Source organism: Lepisma saccharinum, chromosome 8 (assembly GCF_977018435.1).
Source record: "Lepisma saccharinum chromosome 8, izLepSacc3.1, whole genome shotgun sequence".
NCBI classification, from domain to species: Eukaryota; Metazoa; Arthropoda; class Insecta; order Zygentoma; family Lepismatidae; genus Lepisma; species Lepisma saccharinum.
Genome location: NC_139236.1, coordinates 82,496,918 through 82,510,151, shown reverse-complemented (window position 1 = coordinate 82,510,151; position 13,234 = coordinate 82,496,918). Strand labels below are relative to the sequence as shown.

The following is a 13,234-nucleotide window of genomic DNA, read 5'->3' as shown; positions in this document are numbered from 1 at the left end:
TACCTCCTCACCGTCATAGACACGTTTTCGAAATTCGCATGGGCTCTACCTTTGAAAGCCAAAACGGGGACATGCGTCACGGAAGCATTCAAGACAATTTTTCGCGAAAGCAGCAGACGACCTCGGTTTTTGCAAACAGACAAGGGGAAGGAATTTTACAATGCCGTATTCCAAAAGTTTATTCAAAAACATGGCATTCGACATTATTCAACCTTCAGTCACATCAAAGCCAGCATCGTGGAAAGATTTAATCGAACCTTGAAAACACACATGTGGAAACGATTCACGCTTCGAGGAAATTACAAATGGGTCGACATACTGCCGGAACTCGTCGACACCTATAATGATACGGTACACAGAACGATAGGCATGAAGCCAGCTGATGTTACGAAATCTGACGAGCAGCGTTTAATTTCTACAGTTTACTGTCCAAAGTACACTCCCACGACTACCAAGAAATCAAAATTTAAATTGGAGACCAGGTGAGGATCAGCAAATTCAAACGCACCTTCGAGAAGGGGTTCACAAAAAATTGGAGCACGGAACTTTTTACGGTGGTTCGAGTTTTACCCGGAAACCGACACACGTATATAATAAAAGATAGTAGCGGCGAGATTTTGAAAGGAAGATTTTACGAAGAGGAACTCTCTAAAACAAAACATCCCGACACGTACCTCATCGAGAAAGTATTGCGTAGGAAAGGAGACAAACTGTTTGTCAAATGGCTGGGACTTCCGGAAAAGAGTTGGATCGACGCGAACGAAGTGATCTTGTGAGTACGTGGAACGTGGTGAAACGTCTACCGGATTCGGAAAGTCAAACAAAAAAAAAGAACGGCGAGTTGCTTCCCGACAGCATCCGCTGTCTGATCGTAGGTCCTTCGGGGTGTGGGAAAACAACACTGCTCGTGGACAATTTTCTCCTCGCACCGAATTGGTTAGATTGGAAGAACAGGCACCTCTACGTGTTCTCGAAAAGTTTGGAGCAAGCGAAATACCAGCAACTGATGAAACTGTACGATGGTCTGGACATTGCAACGTTCTCTTCGGAAATAAAGCCACTCGACGATTGTCGTGAAAATTCAGTCGTTGTGTTCGACGATGTTATCCTAGAAAATCAAAATGAAATTCGCAATTTTTTCACGCAAGGTCGTCACAAAGGAATAGATTGCTTCTTCCTAGCTCAAACATTTTCCAAAATTCCAAAACAGTTAGTACGCGACAACGCTAATTTCATATGTTTGTTTCGTCAAGATCACACCAACCTCAAGCACGCGTACGATGACTACGTAGGCGGAGACATGAACTACAATCAATTTTCGGAACGCTGCTGCTCCCACTGTTGGAACAGTGACGATTTCGGATTCGCGACGATCGACATGACGAGGAAACCCAACGACGGAAAATACAGAAACAAAATCAACGACTTTCTAAACGTTGCAACGTTGTGAGAAACGACGTGTATAAATAACGCTATGACGAAACGAAAAATCGAAGACGAAAATCTCAAGCTTCGCGATTACCTCGCGAAACGTTTCAAAGGTTGGAAATCCGAGAATCGCGGATTCTACGAAGAGAAGAAACGTCAAGATCAACCTGTGATCGACGCCATCAGCGATCTAGGTAAAGAAATTAAAGGCGTCACGGAACAAAATAAAAATTTGATCAACGAACTCGTACCACTTGCAGCTAAAAGTTACACCGTACCCACGCCTATTTCGAGCATTCCTTCGACGCCGTTCGAACTGAAGGACGTACCGGCACGACGTCGAGCCATAGGTAGCACGCCGTCGTCTTTGGATAAGATCGAGTTGGGACCTTTGGCACGAGACTACCTGAGCACGGGGAAATTCGACAAGGATGAAGTGTTCGGATTGTATCCGAGCATGGAGAGCAACGAAGGCGGCGGTGTGGTTTGGAAGATTGGAAAATCGAAAGTCACCTTCGAAGGCAACGACATTAAAGTTAATTTAGGCGAGAAGGATAGCTGGAACAGGTATCCGGGTACGGTGGGACTGTGGGAACTCGTTGCCAAAAAGCAGCCGAAGGATTACACCGACGAAGATTACCAGAGTTACAAGGAAATTTTGATCATGACGGATGCCTTGTACCAAAACAACGACGCTACGCAGAATAGGGTCAAATCCAGCAGCGGCGAGAAGTACAGGAATCTCATCAAGCCGATTTGGAACCAGGTGAAAACAGGCAGCGGCGTCAAACTCTACAACACCCTGCCCAAAGAGTTTGTGTGGGTGGACGACGTGCGCAAGCTCATAGACAGGTTGTTGGTTATTGCAGGAGAGGAGAAGGCTGGCAATCGTAATTTCTACAACGAGAAGGTAGGAATTGTGGACATGATCAGCACAAAACTTTCCAACTTCATCGTGAACAACGACAAGGGCATAGGTTACCTCATTAAAATTATCAACACGCTGCCTCCGAGATTCTGGAACGTGGCCGAAGGAAAGGGACTCGTGAACGACATCATCAACAAGTTACCTTTCGAGATGCATTTACCCGGCTACCAGTTCTGCGGACCGGGTACCAAACTCGAGAAAAGATTGAAGAGAGGAGACAAGGGTGTGAATCCGTTGGACGCCGCATGCAAAGATCACGACATCGCCTACAACACCGCTCGCACCGATCTGGATGCACGTCACGAAGCAGACAGAAAGTTAGAGCACGCAGCTTTCGAAAGATTCGTTAGCAGAGATGCTTCGCTGGGAGAAAGAGTTGCAGCACTGGGCACCACCATCGCCATGAACACGAAACAAAAATTTGGATGGGGTGTGTAGAAATAAAAAAAATTCTCGAACCGTGAAAAAAATTTCTTCGGTATATAAATAACACTAGGTAAAAAAAAAAAAAAACTCCAGTTGTGTTTGCCATCTTATAAAAATGAGTGAACAATCACTAGACGCCCAAGCATTAAAACAAATGCTAAATTCATCAGTCGAATATGTAAAAATTCAGGAATTGGAAGTGGACAAACCTTACACGATAACTTCCGGTTCAATTGTTTCTACCCAGTATGGTCCCAAGGCGCGTCTGTTGCTCAACGCACAATACAGTCTATTTTTACCAGATCGATACGCTAACATGTTATCCGACGAGAAGCTAGCTATTTTAATCGAGAACAAAACTCGAATCGTGTACAAGGGTACAAAGGAACTTCTTGGTAAGAAAACAAAGCACGTAATAGAATTTGTGTAACGGCTCTGCGCGGAGTATATCCTTGAAAAAAAATTACACGGAACAAAAAAAAATCTCAGAACATTTATATATAAATAACATACCGAAAAAAAATTACACAAAACAAAAAAAATCTCAAAACATATATATAAATAACATACCGTGAAGATAACATATAGAGCATCAACATGAAGCCCAAAGGTGTCGTGTACCAGATACCATACTCCAATCTGAAAAATCTAGGTGCCCTCGATGGTTTACTCACCAAGAAACAACGCGAGAAGAAACGTTCTTGCTTGACGAAAGGACACGGAATGAAATTACTTCTCAGCACACCTCAATTGAGACGCTTGCAGCGTTCGCGGAAACAGCAAAAGATCGGAGGTTTCATATTCAGCATCCCAGCCATCCTGGCAGCATTGGGGGCTGTTGGAAGTTTGGCCGGCGGAAGTGCCGCCATCGCGAAAACCGTCATCGACTCGAAGAAGAACAAGGCAGAATTGGAAGAACAGAAACGTCACAACCTGGCTATGGAGAAGAAGGGGAAAGGTATAACCAAAAAACAAAAAAAGCAACCTCGATGCTTTGAAGAAATATAAAAAAAAGAAGAAGCCCTGTCCAACTTCGATATTGAATCTCTGATCGAACTGTTGGGAATAAAAAACTTCAGGGGTGTTTTCATGTCCGATTCTCTACCCTCTGCTGTGAAGAAAAAGGAGTATGGCGTGGTCAACCTGGACAGTTACAAAAATCCTGGTACACATTGGATATGCTACCTCAAAATTGACGATAACAATGCATTTGTTTTCGATTCGTTCGGTGGCACACCACCTGCCAGGTTGGTGAAGTATCTCAGTGTTGCCAACCTCTACTACAATGACCAACGCATCCAGGGTTTCACCGATGTTAACTGCGGCCACCTTTGCCTTTCCGTTCTCGCATACATGTCTAAAATAAATAACCCGTCGGTGGAACATTTTCAAAAAGCATTGTGGAATCTTAAACACGATGGGCGTGTTCCATCTCACGAGCGAATCTTCGATCTTGAAACTCACGCTGCACGACGACATCGTCTATCCTAAATCCGTAGCTCTGCGTGCATTCTACAGCATGTACCTCATACCTAACGTCACGCAGCACAATAATAAAATTAGCGTCGGAAGCGAACACATCGTCGTCACGCCAGGCCAATACAATCTTTCCACTTTGCAAGCTCAGTTACCCAAAGGCACGTACCTTTCTCAAAATTCGGTCACGCACAGAGTGGAAATCGTGTCGGCGACGGAGACCGTGGACCTGGGCACCATGGGAGAACTTCTAGGTTTCGAGAACGACACCAAACTCGAAGCTGGCATCAAGCATACGGCAACCAACATTCCTAAATTTCTAGCCATAGAGACTCTGAACGTTCACTGCAACGTGGCGGAAGGCATGATCACGAAATCCACGGACGGATTGTTAGGAAGTCACAAGCAGACAGGAATCATAGCTACGTTCAAACCCAGTTCCGAATTCATGGAACAGATCATCTACACACCCTCTTCGCCGATCTATTTTCCAGTATGCCGCAACCGCATAGACGACATAGAGTTGGTGGTGACAAACGAGAAAGGAGACGTGGTGGATTTCGCAGGTGCCACTACGACGGCCATCGTGGAGATCAACGTATAATAAATAACATGCATAGTGAAAATGGAGCAAATCGAAAGTTACGAATTGCAATCTTTCCCTCCCAACCGTCGCACGTTCGCCAATCTCAACGAAGCGAACAGGGAGATCGAATACGACGTGGACGTAGGCGACGGGTTCGTTCATCCTCACAGAGCGGACCTCTACCTTCAATTCGACGTGGTGAAGAAGGAAAGCGGAGACGCGTTTCCGCCCAATGCAAATTTGATACTCGTGGACAACTTCGTGCCTCACCTGTTCTCACAGGTGGAGGTGAGGAAACACAACACCGTCATAGACAGAATAGACTATCCAGGCATCACGTCGACGGCAGTGGGAACATTGAAATTATCCAAAACGGACGCAGCATACTACCAGGTGGGAGGATTTGAAGCGGGGACCAAAATATCGACTAGAAGTCACACGGTGCTTTTTCCCATGCGTCTGCTACCGGGTTTCTTCTCGGACTACAAGGAGATCATGTGGAAGGGTGGATTGCGCGTCACGTTTCGAAGAGCGGCCAACGACAACGACGCACTGATGCGATACACCAACTTGAACGCCGACGGCACGCCGATAGCCAACACATTACCTGAAGCGGCCAAGTGCGTCATCCGGAGCCTGGAATTGAGAATGCCGATCGTGGAATACGAGACGAACTACGCCCTCAAGTACAAAGCGGAGATCTTGAAGAGTCCGCAGGTACCGATTCACTTTCACGGTTACCAATGCGTGCAGAAGATGGCGTCGGGAAGTCACATGGAATTCGACGTGACGACACAGTTCAACAACATACAGTTCGACATGCCAGATTTCGTCGTAGTGCTTTTTCAGACCGGACGCGATAACAACCAGGAAAAAGATTCCAGCAAGTTCGACGACTGCAAGATCAAGAACGTTTATCTCAAAAATGGACGCAACGAAGTGTTCCCGCGTGAGAATTACAACCTCGACATGACCAAAAACGATTACCTCAAACTTTACGAAGCTTACACCTCTTTTAAACGCGTGACCGAGGGAAGCATGGACATGTACTACACGCCCAGCGAATTCAAAACCCGCAGACCCATGTTCGTCATCAACACATCTAAGAGAAAGCAGGTGGTGGTCAACGATCGCACCAACATCAAGGTCGTCTGCGAGTTCCACGAACCCTTGCCCGAGGACACCGTATGCAGTGTGATCCTGGTCGCCGAGAAGTCCTTCGTCCACGACGTGAAGAACGAGAGGGTCACAGAGCAGTTTTAACAAGTTTTTAACATTTTTTCTTGCACAATAAGAAATTTTTGTACTAGCACAATCAGTTTCAATAGCACAATACAAAAATTTCACTAATTCAAGATCAGTTACAATATCAATTTCATCAGTTATCAGTTACAATATCTTTTTTCTCATCAGTTTTTGCACTATAGCACGAGACAATCAGAAATTTTTGCACAAAAATTTTGTTGTTGTTGTTTTTACATGAGAAAATTAACAATAAAATTCTTTTTTTATCGTTTCAGATGCTGTCGAACATCAAAAACACATACACATACAAACACACTAAAAAAATAAGCATGCAACTTTATTTGTAACACACACATACATTCTCCATCTTCATCAAAAAAATATTATAATAAACATAATTATTTTTATCTATCACACAATAAAACTCTATATCCAAAATATTACAACATCAAATAACACTAAAGTCGTTAGTACACGTTGCATGCATTACGGAGGTCCTCTGTAGGGTTTCATGGAAGTTTGGGGGGAAAAAAAAACACGTGAAACTCTACAGAGGTGCGGTAATCTACAACCGCAGCCGTTAGAACCTTTTTGGGTTGGGCACCACGCACCCTGGCGGGGTTAGGGGCCAGGCATCCTAAAAACAACAATTATTATTTGTTTTGCTTGCGTCACAATACGAAAATAATAAGAAGCACCAGCGCGCGCGCGTATGTGTGGCACATCGTTCCCGAGAGAGGTTTACAAAGGTCACGATATACAAACATTGGTGTCCCCGAGACTTGGAAAATTACGATAAGGTGCATTCATACTTCAAGAATGAGAAAGTGCATTTACTCATCACGCTGTGTCAGCACAACAAATAAATGCGCGGAACATGATCTACCCATGATAGATAAATAGGCGCGCGCGTATGTGTGGCACATCGTTCCCGAGAGAGGTTTACAAAGGTCACGATATACAAACATTGGTGTCCCCGAGACTTGGAAGATTACGATAAGGTGCATTCATACTTCAAGAATAAGAAAGTGCATTTACTCATCACGCTGTGTCAGCACAACAAATAAATGCGCGGAACATGATCTACCCATGATAGATAAATAGGCGCGCGCGTATGTGTGGCACATCGTTCCCGAGAGAGGTTTACAAAGGTCACGATATACAAACATTGGTGTCCCCGAGACTTGGAAGATTACGATAAGGTGCATTCATACTTCAAGAATGAGAGGATGAGAGGATGAGAGGATGAGAGGATGAGAGTGCATCTTTCACTCATCACTGCTTTTCTGCGCCGTGAAACATCGTCAGCGTAATAAATGAGGCGCGAAACGGGGAGAGAAAGTGAGTTTTTGAGGTTTTTGTGGTCGTTTGGTCAAGAAATCAGAGTTGCAGTGGGAGTCACATTTTTGATACTACTTATATATATATATATATATATATATATATATATATATATATATATATATATATATATATATATATATATAAAAACAGAGCGTGCTCAGGAAATATTTTAGGAGGCTTGTCGGAGTTTGCAATGCCGTAAACAGGGTGTCTTCGTGTGTGTGTGTCTGTGTGTGTATATATATGTACAGAATAGATAGATAGCCGTGTATCGTGCGATAAGTGTGTGAAGGTTAGTGTGTGCTTAACACAGAAAAGTTTCGATGAAATACGAGGCAAGTCAGTAAATAGGCCACAAACTGATATGGGATAGCGGAACATGGCAGTGAGTAATTTCTAAAGGGTACCATCAGGTGGCAGCACAATCCAACTTGATGATATTCAGTTAGCAGTCGCTGGACAGCAGACACACGCATGGGCAGCTCAGTTTAAAAATGGCAACCGTGTTCGAGGACTGCACGTGGAGATGGTACGGGCGGAGGAGATGATTCGAGCTGACAGGCAAGTGACGATAGACAGTATGAATGCAATAGGGTGTTCTCATGGTTTAGCCTACAGGATAATGCACGATCGTTTGAATTTCGGAAAAGTATGCACACGGTTGCGGCAAACGTTTCGCGGAGGTGCGACTGTGGCTGAGGCAGCAGCCCAGAGATTTTTATGCAGCAGGTTCTTGGTATAGCGATGGGATAAGTGTAGGCTGTCAATGTTGGTGAAAATTATGTTGAAAAATAAAAAAGGTTTTTAAGTTAGTATCTCACTTAGTATTGTTTTTAATAAACGTTTGTGACCTACTTGCTGAGTTGCATATATGTACTTGCTTGACGTAACGGGCTCTAGATACCATACACACTTTCGTAAATAGAATGAGCTCTAGGTAATACTTAAACTGCCTTGTGCATTCGGTGTAAACAAAATTCGATAACCTAGAAGTCAGCTTGTTTGCGAAAGAGAGCTCTTGTATGTGCGCGTAAACTACAGAGCAAGTAGCTGCAAGAGCCAGGATTGTCCCGATGCATCGCTCCTGATAACGAAACTGGTTTTTCAGGGTCAGATGTTCCCGACCCATCGCTTCCGAAAATAAGGAAATGAACACTCACAGAATGTATATAAAAGTCTGTGCCACACGCATAAACAAAACTAACAAACGTTGTTACACACGTAAATATGTAAAAAGAAGTAAATAAACAATTGAGCATTTCGCAATAATAAATTCAATTAATAAACAAATAAATGAACAGTTGGTACACAATAAATGTAAAAACCTAACCTAACCTAACTTCTAGGGATGTTACATGAGCTCTATACATGCTCGACGTCAAGCCTTATAGTGACGGCATGCTGGTGACAAACTCCAGACATCTATCTCAACTGAATACAACTGACGCTTCTGGGGTGATGGATCGGGAGCACCTGACCCGGAAGAAACACTTTCGTTATCAGGAGCGATGGATCGAGACCAACCACGCCCACTTTTCGAGAAGCGACGGAACTGGAAGACACCAGAGCCAGATAGTAGGGGTACTGAACTTGAGGTGAGGTGTGTAGGTGGGAAGCTTGCTCCGCATGGAGCGCTCGCTGGCTTCCACAGGTGAAAGAGACATGCTCAAGCCTGGTTTGGCCAAGTTGGGATTTGACTCTACGCATTAACTGGACTTAATAGAAATTTGAAAACGACGTTTCGAACTGAATTAGAACTAGCTTCTTTCACATTTGACAAGGTGACAAGAACTATAAAGCGCTTTAAATTTACCTAATAGAACAATTTTGCCTCAGTTGAAATACGATTAGATCTGTCCTAGCCTCTAATTTTCCTTTACAGAAGAAGACAACGAGAAAACAGAAAGTAATGCAGGTACGTACAATGTTTCTCATAAGTACATAATATGTTTGGATTGTTTTAAGTATCCTAGTTTAAAAGTTGTATTAGTGTTTCTTGAATTTTGATTGTTTCAATTTTGTAAGGAAGCCATCCATGTATTTCATTCGTAGGAAGACAATTTCCTACTTTAGCTTTACACTTTGTCCATTTAAATCTATGATTTTACAATATTGAGTATACTTGTTTCTTTTGTCATACGTTTTAACAAATTAAATCTTTTTAGGAGGCGTATGTCATATTGAATTAATTTGTGCAACATTACAAAAAAAACTCTTTCACAACATAGAATACAATAAACTTTTCTTTGGGTTTCTTATTCGCTCTCCCGCATTAACTTATAACAAATGTTGAATATGAAGTCCACATTTAATATATTATTCCAATGCAAATATTCCAATACATAGAAGAAAATTACAAATCCTTCAAATAATATTTTTCCTATACCAATGCAAAATCTCCGTGCTTTGAGAAGCAAAATTCCCATTAACGTGGTTAACATCCTAGGTTTTATACAACCTGAATAGCAGTACTGTTATTTGGGTTATCTATGCAGCAGGATAGAATCAGGCTTCATTCTTTTCCTGTGATAGAGTTTATTGATGCGAATGTAAGTAGTATTTTTCAACACCAGAATGTAAGAAGAGGAAAACGAATTTCAAACGTCATTCTTCAAACACTGTTGTTTGAACCTTACATGTAACAAGGTATGGCATGTCATTATACGTCCTTCCATCCTTGCAAAGTTTGGGTTTTTCAAAATCCACTTTATGCGCAGAAAGTCTAATAGGGACTCGACATACAGTTGAATCCTAACTAATATGTGCCTCCAGCGGGTACAATGTCCCTAGGGTATAAGAATTGTTATTCTTATTAGGATGATGATTATATTGTTCATTAACAAACTTTAATCTGCAAAAATATATTTCTTCGGTATTTAGCAAGTTCTTTTTGCTTCAACTACCACACGAAACAGGGAGAGGATCTTATAAATATGTAAAATATGCACATGACCGAAACAGTTACGATGTAATCCAAAGAAAATATAGAACATCGGGTTGGAAGCTCCCTGTCAACAATGTTTTTTGTGTGCTGAAAGTGAGAAAAGTGAAAGATTTTTCGTCCAATCTCGTCGCTTCTCCTACTCATTGCCTACATTAGAGAGAATTTAGTAGAAGCACTAGTTCAGCTGTAACTAGCTACTTTTGGACACACCGCACCCCGGTTAGTGGTACGAAGTTGTAGGAACTCTGTGGGATCTCCAAGAATTGTCAATTTGGGGTCAAGAAAATAGTCTAAAAAACTTGGCTATTTCTCTTTGTTCATATAACTTACCAGATTTGGCAGCCGACCAACATCTCAAGTAATGGTTTTGTAATTTTCTGTGTTGAATTGGTAATTGTGAACAACGAGAGTATTTATGTTTGTTGCTAATACAGTATAATGCTAAATAAGTGTTTTACATTGACAGATATATTTTACTAACTTAAGAGAGTTTCAATTCAAAACTTACTACTTTTTCATATATTGATTGTTTTAAATATTATGGGAATTTCAGCACAGCGGCTATTTTTTCCCGTCGGACAATACAAGGATAAGCCCCTTTAAGTAAAACTACTCTTATTAATTGAAATTCGTTGAATACAACTTGCATTATTATATAATTACATTTTATATCACATAATATAAATTGTTCTATATTTTAAATCTTGGTGTTTCATTTTATAGGGAATGATATGGACATAAACTCGTCGAACAGTTACGAAGATAGAAACCACAAGAAGACTGAAAAGCCAAGAAAGAAATTTTCACGAGCATCCTTCTTGTCAAACCGTTAACAAAAACTCTGACCAGTGTGTATCTTCTATTGAGTATTGATATGTACAATATTTTTAAAAAAAAATCGATGTACGCATAAATTTATTAACCAAACATTATGGTGCAGTTCATAAAATGTTTAATATTTTCTGGTCAATAGTTATGTATTTGAAAAATTGAATATCAATGTAGTACGAAATTGATATTGCTAAACAACCACAAGGGAAGTGTTTGATTATAGCTAGATTTTCTTTCATTATGTAAACGCTATCTAAGGAATGTATTTTCAAGATGCTCTAGCTGTTAAAAACAATTTGATGACAATTTCTAGTGTGTACACTCATGATCAAATAGTAAAATAAATAAATACTTATTTTCCTTTTGAAAATTCATGTGAAGTTGGTCACCACCTACTACAAGCAGGAAACATGATGTCATATATTCATAATATTTTTGTTAAACTCACATTTATGTAAACACCGCAATATTCAACTTAAGTTAAACCATACTAGACCAAAAGGACTTAGTTCGCATTTCATGTCGCAGGAATTATTTTCCAGTCTCAATATTTTGATTAATTCTAATTATATTAATTAAACAAATATCATAGTACAAGAAGTATGTCTTTACATTGTGAAATTCTTGACAGTATCATGAAATATTTATTTGTATGGTATGTTTTGCGAGAAATAAAATTTGTTTTCACTGTTATGCTGGACATTGTCTCTTCAAAAATCAATTTCATAAGCGACGTGATATTCCCACTGAAAATTCTACAGAGCTTAATATTTCAGACATTTGAATCTTTTTTATATTTCTATGTAAAAATGTTTATTGGAAGAATTAACATTATTATAGCTGTCCTTGTACAAGACCAATATTTGAATGAGAAACATAGAAGTAACTTTTGAGATAAATGATCAATCATCCACTCCAAAAATACGTAACTGTAAGAGTACAACACACAATCTTGCCATGGAAAGCTTATGTAGGCATATATTCCTTAAGCAATAAACTGGATCATTTATCTTGACTATTTTATGGTGTTTCTGAGGATATAAAAAAATGTTTATCTCTTCCAGTAAATACTTCCAGTAGATTCACATGTTACAGACAGAAATAAGTAGTATATTTTTTGCTGATTATGTACAATATTTTCTTTCTGTACACCAGTAAAAGTTGCACTATTTATAGTTATTTAATCTTAAATGTAGACAATTATATAATCCTGAAAGATTGAAATGGTTTTATGTCCCACCCAGTTCTGAGGAACATGCATAAAGAATAAGGTAGAACAATATTAAGTATTTTAAGGGAACACCAGGCATATACAACGTATATTTAAATCTAGCAATAGGTTGATCCCCTAGAATATACTGTTGCGGAGACCTTGATAGTAACATTTTTGGCTCATGGAAGATGAGAACGTTTGTCAATTTGAGTATCTTGTAGACAAATACAAAAGACTGAAAGAAGACAATTTCTGGAAATCAAAATTAAATGTGTACAAAATGTTTACATACAATTTTGATTTCTTAAAACTGTACGTCTTTTAAAGGTAGATATTAATATTTGTCTTAAAGAGAGGTGTAGCAGAGAAGTATACGACTGAAATCATTCGCAACAGGATTCAAAGCCTCATAATACAAACCAAAAATATTTGGTTAAATTCCAAAATGAAAAAAATTAACACTATATTTAAAAAATAGTAACTAGTAGAAAAGTATTTAAAAAAAATGAATTGAAAAACTAAGCAAGAATCTGGAAATTTCAATCACTTTTGAAAGTGTGCCTTGAGCATTTTTATAAATAAAAAAATTATATTAAGACCTCAAAGAATATTAACATCAACAAGAGGTTAAAAGTTATTCCCCATACTGATTCATACGTGGCTAAAGAGTTCACAGCTCTTAAATGAAAAATCAAGATACAAAGAACTAATTTAATGAAAATAAAGTCGTTAGGTTTTTTAATGTAGTGTGTGTAACGTTACGAAATTTCATTTTGATAGAGATACAAAATGCAACTGACTAGACATTTACTG

General features: G+C 39.9%; 1 protein-coding gene across 11 annotated transcripts in view; it reads left to right on the top strand.

Moving 5' to 3' along the window:
- The window catches only part of LOC145991218 (uncharacterized), an 88,009-nt gene extending 76,108 nt beyond the window's left edge, over positions 1-11,901 (top strand). For 10 of the 11 annotated variants that reach the window (XM_083127162.1, XM_083127157.1, XM_083127163.1 and 7 more), the window contains 2 exons: positions 9,316-9,348; positions 11,101-11,901. In XM_083127162.1, the coding sequence (XP_082983288.1) occupies positions 9,316-9,348; positions 11,101-11,210 (143 nt within the window). In that variant the 3' untranslated portion in view covers positions 11,211-11,901. The remainder of the gene's footprint in view (positions 1-9,315; positions 9,349-11,100) is intronic. The other variant, XM_083127154.1, reaches the window with a different exon arrangement.
- The last annotated feature ends 1,333 nt before the right edge of the window (positions 11,902-13,234 follow it).